The 17,076-nt window shown below is 41.6% G+C and overlaps 1 protein-coding gene across 1 annotated transcript in view; it reads right to left on the bottom strand.

The window, feature by feature from the left end:
- DMBT1 (deleted in malignant brain tumors 1) overlaps positions 1 to 17,076 on the bottom strand; it is a gene marked incomplete at its 5' end in the record, with an annotated part of 39,054 nt that overhangs the window by 9,642 nt on the left and 12,336 nt on the right. Inside the window, 8 exon segments of the mRNA XM_041461131.1 lie at positions 736 to 765; positions 1,194 to 1,514; positions 1,714 to 1,806; positions 13,425 to 13,684; positions 14,314 to 14,702; positions 14,810 to 14,982; positions 15,206 to 15,417; positions 15,726 to 15,945. Coding sequence (XP_041317065.1) covers positions 736 to 765; positions 1,194 to 1,514; positions 1,714 to 1,806; positions 13,425 to 13,684; positions 14,314 to 14,702; positions 14,810 to 14,982; positions 15,206 to 15,417; positions 15,726 to 15,945 — 1,698 coding nt within the window.

The following is a 17,076-nucleotide window of genomic DNA, read 5'->3' on the forward strand; positions in this document are numbered from 1 at the left end:
ACTTTTGGTCATGTGGCTCAGAACAGCATCTTCCAGTAGTTATTGTAAGTGAATTTGGGACACTTGTGCTCCTCCTGCCTGCTTTAAACAAATCCCACCTGTTGCTCAAAATTTCCACCCATGACAATTAGAAAATTGTTTTCTTAACCTTGCCTTTGCCAGCAGAAGTCAGGGGTTCTGTGAAGTTGTCACAGTTGCTGCTTTGTTAAAACCTTAAGAATAAATGCTTTTGGGAACCAGCTTTTCATTTCTGTGTTACATATAATAAAACATATAATCATGATTCTGTGATTCTATGTGGTAGAAAACACCTGCTCTCCTGTGACTGTGGATTATGAAGGGCATAATTAACTCCTAGAAATCCCAAGAAACATTACTAGAATCTGTACTTTAAGGTTTCCAGGGTGTTATGATTATTTCAGCAAAAATTTGGAATCAGAAACTTAGACCTGGAGTGTAAGGCTTGCCTCATGTTTTCATTAATTATTAGTAGGTAAGTGGCAAATACAGTTTGTATTAGCAATGCAAAGAAATAATGAAAATATAAAGAAATAATGTTGCAGTGGGCGAATAAATAGTAGTTTGGAGCAATAACTTGTAATTCAGAGCATGCCTTTGTAGAAAACTGCCAAGGAGCTGTAACATGATTTTTTGAGTTTAAAAATTAGACTCTGAGCACTGGGGAGACTTTACAGAGCTAATTTTGGGAGTCCTGTCCCAAAAGCTCAGCCTTACCTGTCGGTGCAACCGTGGATTGCGTTGCATCTGTGAACAGCAAAAAAAAAAGCAAGAATTTACTTTATTGGGCAGTTATTTATATTACATATTTATGGCAAGAATTATTTTTTTTCCACTCATACATGCCTGGTTCACGACTAGATGGCCACTATTTTCTCCTTACTCTTTGCCTTTGTTGTCTTGGGGGTTGTCTGTAAGGTGTTGACTAAAGTGGTCCTGAACTACCTGCTTTTCACTGTTTTCATACCCAGGGCTTGCTGTCCAATCTTGTTATTTTGTGCAAAGCATCCTTTTGCTCCTCAATCACTCAGACTCAAACAGAAGAAGCACCCCACCTCCACTTTTCAGCCCTGGCCTGATTTCCAAGCTCTACCCTGATATTTCTTGCATTTATGTTGAACAGCATAGTCCAAGGAGGGTTTTTTCTTATTATTCATTATTATTTTTATCTTTACCTGAGCAGATGACACCAACATCCTCACTGGGTCCACAGTTGTGCTTGCCCCAGCCGGCATGCCGGCAGTCCCAAAGGTGGGATTCAGTTCCTCTACACTGCACATCATCCAACTGGATAACTTTTCCACTGAGGCCAAAGTAAGACAGTCCCAGGACAGAGACAGCTTGGCCACAGTGAAGTTGTCTGCACACAACGTTGGCACTGTTCATATTGAAATAATCATCACAGACTGTGCCCCATTTTCCATCATGATAAACTTCAACCCTCCCGGCGCATCGGTGCCCTCCAGATTCCAGTCTCAGCTGTGGTTGTGGTGGAACTAAAGCAAAAGTTGACAGGTAAATCTCAATTTGTTAATTTATAGCTAAACTTCTGATGTCTAAATCTGCATCCCCATGATCTACCCTGGTGGGGTATGGCTGGCTGTGCTGCTGAGGCTCCCCAGAGCTCCCCAGAGCTGGCTCTGGGAACTCTGCACATCTGCCAGGTGTGTTCACACTCAGGAGCACATCTCTTACCATTTTGCTCCAATTTTTCTTTAATCCACTCGGCAAATTTGGTCCATATTGATTTTAGGTCTGTGTCTGCCTGGTTCCACCAAGCTCCACTTGCTGTGGCAGAGAAGGAAACTTATTAGCCCTGAAGTAACACATCATACTCTTGTTTTGTAAATAATTTTTTTTTAAATAATTCAGTACAGCCAGTCCTTAATCTCTCTGTGAAATTACCACTTTTTGTAAGGGATTGGCAAGACTTTTTTTCATGGTGCCTATGGTGATAAATAAAGGTCAAATTATCTCATTCAAGCTAGCAAGATTATAAGTTTGAAGGAACATGCCATGCAGAGCATATTTCCACCTGGGTCTGGCAGACTGCTCTGTGTTTCTTTCCCCCTCTTTCTCTACATTTTAAAAAAGACAGCATAGAATAATTTTAATTAAAACTAGAATATTAGATGAAGAACATTTAGAAAACAACTTCCACAAGCTATTTTCCTCACGGAAAAGAAACAAAGGAATATTCTTCAGCCTTCCTCAGTCTGTAACCTTCATAGGTTATATTTTGAAATACAGTATATTAATATAATATTACATATATTATATATATTGTATTATGTATTTTGAAATTCATACATTTTGAAATGCATACATTTTGAAATACATGTATTTTGAAACACAACCTATGGATTTGGACTGAATCTTTGAAGTGGAAGACAAACCGTCAATTCTACGGTACAAAACTCATCAGCAATATTCGAGGAGAATCTTTGCCACCACTTCCCAGCAAGCCAGCCTGCATTAGTAAACAATTCTGCAACATTTCAGAAATCATTCAGTAACATTTCTGTAAAATCAAAAAGATTTTCAAGGCCGTACCTGGTTCAGTCAGGAGCGTGGTGCTCAGCAGAAGCAGCCAGGTGAGACGCACGTGCAGGTCCATGGTTGTTGGGGGTGGTCTGCCCTAGCCCAGCACAGCTACACAACTTATACCCAGTGGGTTCTGGTCTGCATCAAAGGCAGGTGCTGTGCAACCTGATCCCTCTCCCTGAGCTTCCAGATCGATGCCAAGGAAGTGATTTAGTGAGGATTTTCCTTTCACAGGGTACATCCAGACATCCGGATTGGGACATCCAGCTCAGGGAGCTGTTCCGGACTGGCCACCAAGATCTTCCCAAACACTCCCCGGGCACCTTTGTGGCTCTGTGTTGATGGTGTGGCTGTTCCAGGAAGCAGTGATTGATTTACTTTTGGAGATTAGGCTGTTTGGTAAGGATTCTCATGCCACCCATTAAGAGATTTTCCAATTTACAACCATATTAACGAGATTAATTGGTGTGAGGATTGTGCCAAAAGATTAGCATCCTAAAAGTGTCAGGCAAGCCCCAAACAAATTTTCTTCTTTTTTTTTGCCAAAATTACTCATGTAAGAAGCAGTTTTTTCTATTTTTCTGACTTCTCTTTAGCATGGGAGAAGGTCCCTCCAGCCTGTTTCAGGTCTGCAGTTCTCTGTCTGACTTGCAGCCCCCAGAGCAAGAAAGGAGCTTCCAGTCCTCCCTGGCATGAGGTGATGGTGTCACCACCATGGCCTCTGATGTCCTAAAGGATGCCTCCAGCTCTGCCTCATTTTGTCCTGTCAGGGAGAAAGGAATCAGCTACAGAGAGTAGAAAAACAAAGCTGAATTGTCTTACCTGAATTAAAAATGAACATATTTTTTTTCTTTTCATGAATGCTTTTCTCATTTTCATGGTACAGTACAGCTCTGTTTGGAGCCCTGATATAGGGATAGCAGGTGACATGGAAGGAACGTGGCTGAATGCAAAAAATCTTTAGTTATTAAGAATCATCAAGATTTGCTTTTTCAGCATTCCTGAGTCTCCTTTACGAAACAGGTAAGGACCCAAGGAGGTCATGCAGAGGGTAAATCCTGCGTGCCAAGAACCAGCAGTGATGACAGTAGGGCTGACCTCTGTGGTCTTGGAAGGACAAAGCTGTTCCCCAGAACATCTTAAAGTAATCTATCAAAACCTGCTCCAAGGAAACAAACAGGGTGTGTAGTGAAACAGCTTTGGGCTGGAGAGGTTCACCGTAAATCTTCCTTCACAGAGAGAAGTTTTGCTGTGCTGGCAGATCTTCCCCTCCCTGGAAATAACTTTATTTACAGTTATAATTTCTCTCAGTATCTGGGCCTAAAGGGGCTAAAAGCAGAGGAAAAATGAGGAGCTTTTCTGGTGGCTGCTGCCACTGGAGGGCAGCGGGGCCCCATCCTTGGGAAGCGAGCACGGGGCTGGAAAAGATGCTCCGACACCACAGAGCTGCTGTGGCACCCATGAAGACACTCCACCTGAGCAAATCCCTTTAAAAGTACGCATATTTGTAAGGAATTCCACCAAAGTGCTTTTGAAGTAATAGAATAGGGCTGAATGCCCTTCTCCTCTATGTGTATTTATTTGTATTTCTCATTCCCGGGGGAAAAAGAAAAATCACTGATGTGTGTGAACTCACAGCTTTTTCCCATGCTACAGCAATGTATTTGTCATTTCTTTCAGCATCATTCTGCACTCCTGAAAAGTTTTCTTACGTGGTAAATCCTGGCTTTTGCTGAACCCGCTGTATTCCCAACAATCTGGGGCAGGCCATGTCCAGTGTCTTACCACAGTGAAGTGTTCCCAGTGCCAAATTCAATTCTGTACCAGCCCCTTCCCCAGTTCTGTTCCCTTCCCTGGACACATTCCAGCCCCTCAATGTCTTTGTTATCCCAAAGGTGATCCCAAGGTCTGAGGTGCCTTAGCAGTGCTGGCACAGGGGATAGCCACTGCCCTGGTCCTGCTGGCCACACGAGTGCTGGAACAGGCCATGTTTTCTCTCTGACAGCCTTTCCACCAAAGTCCAATTAGTTCTGAAGTGAGAAGTGTTTTTCAGGAATGATTATAGAAAAGGCGAATCCCAGCTGAAGTAAATCACATCCTCAATAACATAACCTGCAAAGTGATTGCCTGTATTTATGGTGAATTTTATAGTAAAGTGAAAACTTTAGATATGAAGCCACTGTGTTTGGACAAAACTGAGTATTGAGTGCTGGGTCCAGCTGCCCAGCCCCAGAGGAGAATTCCCTTGGGATAAGGATGTCACATGAGCCTCTGGAAGCCTCAGTGAGGGAAAATCTTTGTCAGGGGTGAAGGCTGTGCTGAAGTCGAGGGGTGCCAGCGACCTTGGCCCCACACATGGCAGGAGAGGTCATTCCATCCTGTTACCCACGAAGGCTCTCTGCCAACACACCCTGCTTGTCTTGGCACCTGCTGCATTCCTGCAGCTTTTCCTGCTTTCCACTGCCCTGTGGACAATGGTTTTAATGGAGAGCTTGCCTCAGCTTCCAGCAAATCCCTTTGACCTCAGCAGTGCCCGGGGCAGGGTCACATCGGTGCTGGTGACCTTCTCCAGCACCCTGGGAACATTTGTCATCACAAACACGGGAGTGGCCTTGGGGTGCCAGGGACTGAGCTGTCACTACTGTTTCCTTTTAAATTAATTTCAATTTTTAAAGTTTAATCATTAAATCAGTGCAGTGAGGCACATGAAGTGTGCAGTGTAGCTCACTGCCCATGCAGAGAGGAAGAAAGACTCTGTAGGCTGCCAAAGTTAAAGTGATTTATTCCCAGCTGAGTAGTGGTTATGAAATTAGCCATAATTAAATAAATTACCTGTGCTAGACAAATGATGGTGGGTATTTATTGATATATTTACAATGAAGTATTTAAATTAATAGAGCAAAATCAAGGCTCAACTCCTTGAGACAAGGGTGACCAAGACATGAGGTTAATCAAGCCAAAGCAGCACAGTGTCACCATGACTTCCTTATAACTACATTTTCTTTTTTCCTTGCATTTTAATAGCACTCAAGGGCCTTTGAGTTTTGTTAGGAAGTACAAAAAATTCTCTTAGGTTTTTTTTTCTTGTGTGAGGTATATCCAGATAACAGATAACATTGAAAATGCTGTTTTATGCAGCACCTTTCCTCTTTTAAGACTTGAAACCTTTAACAACCTGATCCAGTGAAGAGGTTCTTCACACTCAAAAGGTCACATCCTTTCAGTCCTGTGGCAAATCAGATCTATATTTACATTTCATATATTAAATCTGCTTAAATATTAAAAATCTATGGTCAGCCTCATGAAAACTCATGTAAATCAGAATTACAGCTTTCACTGTGGTCAAAATACACTGTATTTTAAATTTGTCCTCATGCATAAACTACTGAAGAAACTAAATAAGGTGCAAATCAGTAATAATTTAAAGAGCAAGTTTTTTATGGTAGGGATTTTTTTTTCAAGATAGAAATGGTTGAATAAATATGAAATTGAAAATGCCAGGTATTTCAGTTCTCCTAGAAACTGTCAGAGGAGGAAATAGACAAAATATACATTTTAGCAATTACAGTTTCTGTAAAATTAACTGTATTTTTCAAAGAGATTCTTCCCTCAGAGGGTGATTGGACACTGGAACAGCTCCTCTGGTTACAGCACAAAACCTTCCAGGGGTCAAGAAGTGCCTGGGCATCATTGCAAGTCAGGTGCTTTAATTGTAGGTAGCCCTTTTGAGGAGCAGGGTGCTGGATTCAAACATCATGGATTGTTCCCAAATCAAGATATTCTATCTATTCTATTCTTCACCTTTTTTTTTTTTAACCTGTTACGTTTCACAAAGCGTCCAACAACTGGATAATTAATTAAGAGCTGACTGTCCTTGCCAACAACTTGAAAAGTCAGTGGAGAATGAGACTCTGAACTTTTTTTACCATCAGGCAGACATTTATAAAAGTTGTCAAGGTTAAATTTGGGTAAGGACCAAGAAGGGCCAGAAGGTCATGGCATCACCTTCAGAGGGATGTGACACAGCTCTGGCTCCTTTTTCTTGCTTTCTGCCCCTAAGCTGCAAAGGAGTTGTGACTCTGAACCTTTGCATTTGGTTTATCCTGGTTATCTTGCTCAAATAAATGATCCTCAGGTGCTCAATAAAAGCTTTGTCAAGGTGAGATATGTGGGATTAGGACTTGAAGTTCAGGAAAAGTCTCCTGTGTGAAAGTTTGTTGGTTCTGTGAGGGCAGAATGTGCCTCGGGACTGATTTTGTTGCTCCTCCCAAGCCTTGGTAGAGAGCAAATAGAGTTGGTTAAAGGAGGTTACAGGTGACTAAAAAAGTGTGGTAGTTATGTAACAGGATGGACTCTGGGTGACGCTGCTTAAAATGCCCTAAAAGATTTCGAATCTTAGTTGGATGGAAGTTTGCCATGACAAATATGAGTTAAAAAATCAAGAAAAAAAGAGGGAAACACTGCATAGGACAGAGATTTGGTGGCAATGTGGGTATTAAGAGAGGCATAATGCTGTGGAGAAATGTGTTTTATAGTTCAGAGGCCATGTCAAATATGAGTTAAAAAATCAAGAAAAAAAGAGGGAAACGCTGCATAGGACAGAGATTTGGTGACAATGTGGGGATTATGCAGGCATAATGCTGTGGAGAAATGTGTTTTATAGTTCAGAGGAGCACTTTTGAATTTGACAAAATTGAAAATTCACTGTGGCTCCTCTTGAGCAAGCAAAGGTATTGTACACAAGCAAATGGCACTGGCATCACAGTGGCTGTCACCCCTCTCTCCACACCACCCCTTGTGAGAACGCTCCCACAGGTATTTCTCATTCCCCCTGCACTGCACATCATCCATGACAATTTTTCTTGGGCTGTGAGCAAAAATCACATCTCCTGAAGGTGATGCAGCACGTCCACAAACCTGCTGGCTGCAGACAGCTGCTGCATCACTTTAATCCCAGAAATCACCACTAATGTTCCCCCAGGCTCTTTTGCAAAATATTTCAGCCTGCCCTTAGCACCGGTTCCACCCACTCACCACCCTCACAGAGATTTATTTAAAAAAACAAAAGAGAATTTCCCTGCACCTGGATGTTTCATGGAAGGACAGAATCAGAGATTTATGCAAGTTGGTTTATGCTGCTTGAAGCAGGCTCTTCTGGGTCGTGCCTGTAAGAGCATTGAATACCTCCAGTGTTCTGCTCTGTACAAATTCGGTTCTGAAACATCAGAGCATGATATTATATGCAATTACACAAATATAAGAAGTTTGCCTCTTCCTTCAGAGCCTGTGCCAGCTGTGAATGAAAAAAATCAGTCACTTCTAGGTGGAGTTTGAGTCACTGCAGTTACAACTACACCTAGCAAGGAAATGGGGTATTGCACGTGGTGCTGAAGATATTGTTGAAACAATAAGAAGCAGATTAATACACCGTGTTCCAGGACTATTACACAGGTCTACAACAGAAGTCAGACCAGTCTTGAAACGCTTTTTTTTATGACAATAGGGAAAAACATGAATTTTTAAAGTGTTGATAGTAAAAAGGTTGTATAAATCAAACAATGTGGTCACTAAAATTAAAATCCAAGGCAAACCAAAGTAAAACCAAAGGATTTGGTTTGATAGGGCTTGATACTACAGAGGAAATGTTGTGGAAGGCAAGAAACTGAGAGAGCAGCAATAGCCAATGTAATTTCATAGAGTGGAGATACTTTTAACTTCTAAAATGTTTCAGTAAATTTTTTTGCAGGAGTTCCTTTCTAATAGCTTCATTTTTTGAGTGCCTTAATAATTGTTGGAAGCCCTTCTCTTTTGTGGGAGCAGTGGTTAACCCCTCCCCTTGGACAACCCATGGCAGCCACTGGCCCAAGAGGAGCCAGGGAGAAAACATTACCTGGGCAGTGGACTGCCTTATCAGCAGTAAACAAAATGCTAGTTTTTTTCTGGTTTTTTTTTTTTTTTTTTTTTTTTCCCCAAAATGCAAAGGGACCCATCAAGACTGTCCAAATTCTAGCCTGTGTTTCAAACAGTTAATTTCCAGCTTGATTTCTGTCACCCCAGCTGTGACACTGCTGCCTTTGGGCAGCACCTCCTGTGAGGCCGGATGAATCCTCGCGGTGCTGGCAGGGAGCAGCCCTCTTGTCTTCCCCAACAATGCATTCCTCAGCGAAATCCAGTCAACTTCTGGAACAAAGAGGGCTTGTCTCAGGCTGGCAAGCTCAGATCAAGTGTTTGCTCTGCTTGCTCAGAGTGCTGCTCTCACACCAACGCTGCCCGGGACCTCCAAGGGAAACTGAAGCAGCAGGTTCTGCAGCTGGGGATACACTTTTGGATTTCTGAGCCTGAATTGGGGATATCAACATCCAGAATTTGGGATAGAAGGTTTGGCTTTGCCAAACAGAGTCATGGAATCGCTGAGGTTGGAAAAGACACACCTTTGCACGGAGGCACAGAGCCCTCACATGAACACAACTTGATTTTCATATCTCGTGCAACAAAGCCCTGCTTGAATCCAGGCTTAGCAATAGAAGGGGTAATCAATGCCAAATTCTTCCAAAATATCTCAGCATCACCAGTCAGTCACTGGGAGGAAATAGAGAATCCACCTCTGAAGAGATGAGAAAAATACAGGGAAAAAAAAGTGACAATCATTGAGACTTGGCAGGCTCTTTAGAACAGCAGCAGTGCAATTAATGTCTACATTACACCCTCTGACTAATCCACTTATTTCAGGAAAAAAAAAAAGAGGGAAAATTTGGTTGGATGAGTACCAGGTGATTCAGGGCAAAAGAGGTGCTCCAAGTTTTATTCTAGGAAATGGAAACAACTCTCACTCCACACAGCCAGGTCACTGACGAGTTTCCTCAGTCAGGAGAGGTTTCATTAAAATGGACTTCTTGTGTCCTGAGTCTGAGAGAGAAGATCTCCTAATATTCACAAGCTGCTGTGTGAATTTTAGTGTCTCCTTAGGTTTTGCCATCTAGATAAAAACAGTCAAAAAAATTAAAAATACCACAGGGAGATTCTAGTGCAATCCTGTTTGAAAAACTTGGTTGTGACTTGGTAAGTCTGATGGAGTTAACTAAGAAAATAAAATTATCAGTGGAGTGAAATGATCTCTAGAGTATATTCCTTTAGTTATACAATTGGAATTTGGTGCAATCAGTGGGGCTTGGGCATTACAGGATTCCTGAGGCAGAACTGGGAGCAGAAGGTTGTGCTCAGCTGCTGAATTCAGCCTGATGTCAATGGATTCTCTGGAATTCCATGGGGAAGCATGGGGAGAAATGAAAGAAAACCAGAAAAATGCTGTTTCTTACCCATACCCTGCAGACCTTAATTAGCTTTTTGAAATCTCAATCTACATGAGGATTTGTTATCAATGACTGAAAAATTGAATCTGCTTGCTGGCTATGAGATGCAGAAACAAAACCATGTTTATTTATACCCAGTTATAAATATTTTTGTGGCAGGTTCCTGGGAAGGAGGAATGAGATGAATGATCTGCTTCATTCTCCAAAATTAGAATAGAAGGATAAACAGGACAGGAAATCCAGCATGCAAACAAGCAAACAAGGACTTTGTTTCTGAGCTTTGCTTCAACCCCAGTTCTGGCCAAGTAGGTGGCTTGGTAGCACTGGGAACAGCATGAAGTCAGGAACCCACAGATCTCATGTAATTATTTAATAAAAAATACACATGTATTTTAAATCAAATTGCTTTTGATCCCTTCTCTTCCCATTAAAGAAACCTTAAGGAGAGTTTCTCAGGGATGTGCAGTTTTGTCAGAGTTCTGAGCACTTTCAGCTCTTTGCTCATTCCCTTCTCCCAGTGGGATGGGGGAGAGAATAGGGGAAAAAATAAAATAAAATAAAATAAAATAAAATAAAATAAAATAAAATAATAAAATAAAATGTCTTGAGCCCCCCAGCCTCCTCACTGGCAGGGCAGCACGAGGAGCTGACAAATCCTTGACTGAGTGTGAGAATTGCTCAGAACCATCAGTGTGTTCTCAACATTATCCTCATCCTAAATCCAAACAGGGCACTGTACCAGCTGCTAGGAAGAAAAGCCAGAAGCAGTGCAGGGTGTGATTCAGTCATTGGGTTGACACTTCTAAGGGATTTTCTCATGGTGCTGCAAGCAAAATCTTTCTTATTGGTGCTGAGATGATGAGTTGAGTGCTGAGTGAACAGGCACATGGTTGAGTCGTGACAGACACACCAGGAGGAAATAAAATAACCCAATACCAAAGTCAGACAGTTGCTCAAAGGAAAAAGCTGCCAAGTGATGGTTGGTGTGTCTTGTCTGAGGGCAGAGGAGGTGACAAAAATAAGCATTCCCCAGAAAGCTCATTCAAAAGAGCTTTAAAAGAAGTGTCCTTCACGTGCTCCTGGTTCTTGACACCCTTGTGTTTGCAGGCTCCAGCCTTCACTGGGAGATTGGCATAACTGATCCCCTACAAACCAAACAAAAAACCAAAACAAAAGGCAGAATAAACAATTTTAGCTTACATTTTGGCTTTAATTCTTTGTATTTTTTTAACTAGGACATGAAAGGCAAGAAATCCCAGGTCTTGCTTTTCATGTTTTCATGCATCAGTGATAAATGTTTATGTGGCATTTGGCTGTTTGCATTTCCAGCATATTTCAGTCTGATTTATAAATGTGCAGAAGACATTCTTAGAGGCTGGGTAAGTCCTGAGAAGCCAAACTCCTCACAACTGCAAAGCATCCAACCACGGAGGGAAAAAAAAATTAAATAGTTTTGTGATCAGCAACCAAAAGTAATAAAAATTGAACAAAACTCTTCCTTCTGGAAAGCAGACATGAAATATCTTTTGCCTCTTGGCTGACATTTGGGTGAGAGCTGAAAAGTCTCCTGGCTGAGACTCAATCTCTTGGATGACATTTGTGTTTTAGCCTGGTTTAGAATGTATGTTAATGGGAAGGCTAAAAATTGATATAACAAACCTTTAGAATTGATATAACAAGCCTTTAAGTTTCAGCCTTAAAGACTGCAAACAAAACACCTTTAACAGCCCAGCATATTTTGAATTTGGATTTTTTCAATCTAGAGAAGTTAAAACTTAATGGAAAATATATTAATCAATGCTCAAAATAATTAGAGTATTGTATAACCACAAATCCAGTTGCTGTAGTAAGATAAATTTTTACATTTCCTTTCCAGAGATGATCCATTCTCACCAAATGAAATCTTCCTTCCTTTCAATAAACCTTGAAATATTTCTTGATGCCTCACTCACATTTTCACTCCAGCTCACAAAATTATGAGGCATTAGATAAATGGTTTTAGAATGATGTGAGAGGAGAATTAAAGAGGAGAAAAATGATAAAGTAATTGTGCTAAACAGCTTGTGGCATGAAAGTTGAAATTGTTTCTTAATCCTGTAAGAGGTGTTAGGATTACAAAGCTGATTTAGGCATTGTAGAAGAATTTATTGTAGATTGCAGGATTGCAGCTTTATTGTAGATAAAGAAGTCACAGCTTCCCACAAATGGCACATGTGAGACTGTCATCAGTGAAGCATTTTGGTGGCTCATAATGTGTAAGGTTTGCCCTGCATTCATGCAGTGAGTGATGCTGACCTTTGCTCTGGCATTTTCCCATGTGAAAGCAGCTCCTTCAGTGCCAGCCTTGCAGGAAAACCATCAAGAACAGAAACAACAACTGCCAGGAGGGTGACAGCACCAACCACCAGTGTGAGGGAATTGTCAGCAGCAGGGGGAAGATATGGAAATATTTATAATTATAATATTTATAATCATACATTTACTATAATTACATATTTAATATAACATATAACAGTTATAATTTTATTTTATAACATGTTAAAATAATTTTTATATTAAAATATCTAGAAGTCCCCTGTGTAGTGTTTCAGAAGCAGGGGCTCAGACCATCACTTGGAATTTTTAATCAAACAGACCACACTCTTCAACACAGTAAAACATTTGTATTTTAAGCACAGAGACATTAATTTGAGAAACAGAAGAGATTTATTGCTTTGTAAATATTCCTTCCTTTGATTAAAAACTACACTGCTCACAGAACAGATTAATTTTAGCTTGGAAATCTCTGCATTTTATAAATAAGCACAGACCCATCATTGTTTCAATGAGAAATATAGCACTAAAACCAATACTCAGAGTAATTAGAATATGGTATAGCCACAATTCTGGCTGCTGGAAGAGCCCAGCCCTATGAGTGAAAGGTTTTGGGGTTTGATCTCAGCTTATTGAAGGTCAAGGCACAAAGAGCTCCAGTGTTAAAGGATGGCTCCCAGATCAAAGTCAGAAATAAGCAAACTCACAGATTCATTGCTTTCAACTATTTGGACAGGCTTCATATTAGCAGGGATGACAACTCAACTGAGTAAACTTCATAAGCAGAAAACAATTGAGAGAATTAAATATTTCTTAAGAGAGCTGGGAGTTTGCTCCCAGCTGGCTGTCATGGAATCAGGGGATCATTTAGGTCAGAAAAGACCTTTGAGGTTATCGAATCCTATCATTAAACTAGCACAGATAAGTCCACCAATAAACCATATCCCCAAGTGCCTTCAAATCCACAATCAGACTGGAGCTAATTAGCACAATTCAAGGAGTCATAGCACTAAAAAGGGTTACAGGGAACTCTCCTTTGGGACAGCCAGGGAAGTTACACTTTTTAAAAACACTAGTGAAAGCAGAAGCTTGCAAGCTGTGGATCTCTTCCTTTTTATAGCAAAGTTGGCAAAAGCAGATTTCAGTGAGAGGCGACAGAGCTGTGGCTTTTCTTGAATCCCGTTGGTCACCCTAGAGCAAACGTGAGAGAAATTTATTCGTCTTTCCCGGTGTTCCCACTCGGAGCATCCCCTCCTCGGAGCTGAAGGGGCCCAACCACCACATCCACTTTTTCCTCAGCAGAGCTGGTGTCTCTCTTGGCCCTGGAGCTGCAGCCCCGGTAGCAGTGGGAGGAGTAGTCCCCGAGCCTGCAGACCAGCATCTGGCACTTCAGGAACACCGACGGGTGCCGGCTCATGAACTCGAAGGCGTTAAACTTGAACCGAGCAAAGTGGCTGGAAGGGGAGTAGTACGTGGCATAGGAAGAATCTCTAGGACACCTAGAAAGGAGCAAAAGAAGGGAATTAGTCTTCACGGATGTGCAAAATTAAAATTCAAATGATTCGATTCATTATGATGAATTCCTGAAAAATTTGGATTAAAACTGAATTATATCATAGTCAGGTACTAGGAAAGCAATGGGATAAAAATGTAACCTTCATAGCATAGTATGGACTTTAAAAATATAGAACTTCTTAAAGTACTATGAAGCAGCTGGAGGGTTGGCAACTTTTCTTCTTTTTCCAAAAGAAGGACACTTTAAGTGACGAAGAGGGAATAACAGACTGTTATTAATGTCAGTGTTATACAAGGCATAAAAAATTAGTCTAATGCTTGACCTGGTTTTACTAAAATATTTAACTCCCAGGATGACAATTCCTACTGCCAGTTTTCACTGGGCCATCTACTTTTCTCCCACTACTTCAAATTTTGTTCACAGGACAAAGATGGAGTAAGTGAAATGAAAGTAAGGTCTAAATATAATTTCTTATTTCTAAACTCATACTGCAGAAATAAAAAAATCAAAGACTACTTTTCACCGTCTGTTGATGGCAAGTTCTAACCCCATTCCAATTGGAAAATAAATTTGGACAACAGGTGTGCTTTCAGCTTTGAAGAAAACTCTTACCCATTCCTGACTAAGTAATAGGCCAGCGTGTTAAAATCGCGAGGGTCAGGTGATGCCACACACGTGTCCACAACCACCTTCAGGTTTGGGTCCGAGCTGTGAAGACAGGCTTGGAGGTAGAGGTTTTGGTTGAGGTCGATGTAGTAGGGAGAGCCGCGCACTTGGCGCCGGAACGCTGGGGAATCGTAGAAGGTGATGTTCATGTTGTATCTTCCAAACTGGTACTCGTCCACATCCACCGTGTCCTCAGCAGCGTACACCACCTGCTGCCAGCTCTTCCTCAGCATTTTGCAGCTGACATGCAAGTTGATGTTCTTTCTCCTCTTGATTACGTACCCGGAAGATGCGACCCTGATGGTGTTGGAGTAGTTGATTGTGTCGTTGTTCTCCTGTTTAAGGATGCAATTTAAAAATCAGGAACTGCGCTTTTGTCACGTTCCATCTAAGTCTTGCCAAGCTTAGATATGCAATTGAGTGCCCAAACCAGGGAGTGTACCTCTTGTACTGTCCCACAGCCGCTGTAGGGGATGTTGAATACAACCTCCTGTGAGGTGACTGTCGGTCTGCAGCGGTTGTTGTTCAGCGTGACCCTCTGTGCTGAGTAGCCCTGGGACTGGAGGTAGTCTCTGCTGATCACTACGTGCATGTAGTCTGGCAAGCACTGAATGGCTGGTAGAACAGGAAGGTACAATATATGTGTGACTTTAGGAATTTGGTAATGATTAGAGGCAGTTTTTTTTCTGAATTTAGAAGTCAGGCAGTTCCCACCCTAACCCACTCTATTTCACGCATTCAATTTCCACAATAATCTTTACATTTACACAGATATTTATTCTGCAAAGAAAAGCAATAAATAGGCTTGTCTGTTGAGAAACACTGGCCAGGAACTTACTGGTGTTGTGACCTGCTGGAATGGAGGAGTAGTGAGCCTGAAACCCTCTGAAGGAGTATCTGGAATCACTGTGGAAGCGAACACTCATCATGTTTGAAGAGGACACGTATGTGGGAAAGGAACCAGAACAGAATCTCCCAAGAAGAGGGGAAGAGTGGAGAGGTCCATCATAGACTTCAATGTAGTCCTGCTGGCATGTCCCGCTTTGCATCCTGGTAGAAAAACATCAGCACTTTGTCAAATCCATTTCAGAAACTCTGTTTTCACTGCCTAACATGTGATAAAGTCTTTCAGTTTTTAAAGTTCTCTCAGCACAAATTTAATTTGGCTTCTATGCAGCTTTAGCAGAAAATTGTGAGTAAAAAATGCAACATCAATCCAGATTTTGACCTAGTCTTCCAACTGTGGATGTTACTGGAAGTGTCTTTAAAATTGGGAAGGTTGGTTGTTTCAGATAAGATCTCAAACTCCTCAAGTAAGTTTTGACTAATATTTGCCAGGGAATCAATGTTTTACTTACACAATATCTCTAAATGTGAGCGTTACACGGAAATTGTTTTCCACTTGTATTTCCCACACGCAGTCAGCATCGTTTGGATAATTTCCAGGATAGTTGGGACTCTCCAGCACCCCAGAGGAATCTGAGACTGAGCCACCACAAAAATAAGGTGCTGCAGAAAGAAATGGGAAAGAATTTACTTACAGTAATCTCTGCAAAAGTGTACTTGAGCTGTATGTGCCTCATCCACAGCTATGAAAAGCAGGTCCCCTGCTGACTGCAGGTGGTAAACTATAGGACCTGAATCAAAACTAATATTTGTTTTTGCTTTAGGTTTGCTTTCATGTTGTATTTGGAATTCCCTCAGGGGTGGATTTCCATCCATGGTGTCAGACTACCCTCTTCAGGCTGAGCTGGTAACACCTGGATGATTTCTGCCCCTTTTAGGGTTGAGGTCAATTCTGGGAGGTGTCATGACAGTTGAAATGGAAACACCTTCCTCAACAGACAGCCTCTCATCAGTTACTCTGCTGCTTCTCTTTATTCCCCTAAGGTCTTTGGAGGGTAAATACGTTGGAATTTTTCTAGAAAACTGCAATTTTCTGGTCTCAGACTGAAATAAGCATTTCAAGCTGCTGTGAAAAGTTGTAAGTACAAATATGGCTGCAAAAAAAGCTTTAGTGTTCCTGCCAGCATGAATGACATAATTTTTGTCACAGCTAATCCTAAAAGCAACTTTGTAGGAAGGTGGGCACAACCTTTGAATAGAAATGCTACAAGATGCGACATTTAAAGATGAAAATCCATTTTGTATTCTGCTTGAAAAAGATCACTCACACTTACAGCAATATTGTCATAGAGACAAAAGACAAATTTACAGAAATGTGCAACAGGGAGACAGACAGACCACAAATTAGCAAGGTGAGAAGAGCCACAGCAGAGCATTACCTGGTGGAGGTGTTGAGGTGGCCACTGGAGCTGTGGGCATGAAGGAAGAAGAGAGACATGTGAGAAATGCAGTTTATGATAAAGGAACTGGGGCCTGGACATGGCCTCACCTTGAGGCACAGAGTGATAAAATGGGGATCACAGGCAGTCAGGGAGGTAGAAACAGCAGGTGAGGAACAGAGGGCCATGAGCTCCACAGGAGACCAAGTTGCCTCCACTACAAATGATCATATTCTCATTTCTTCTGATCAGGTGCCAAGCCCCAGAGTATGTCTAGGAAACAGCTCTGGTACGACCCATGCAGGATTTGAAGGGGTGAAGGCAGATTGATCCCTGGGCATGATGCTCCTGGTTGCAGTGAGAGGCAATCCCTCTGCAAAGAGCTCCATTAAACCAGGAGAATTCCCAGACTCAAAGCTTCAGA

Source organism: Pyrgilauda ruficollis, unplaced genomic scaffold (genome assembly GCF_017590135.1).
Source record: "Pyrgilauda ruficollis isolate IOZ18807 unplaced genomic scaffold, ASM1759013v1 scaffold15, whole genome shotgun sequence".
NCBI classification, from domain to species: Eukaryota; Metazoa; Chordata; class Aves; order Passeriformes; family Passeridae; genus Pyrgilauda; species Pyrgilauda ruficollis.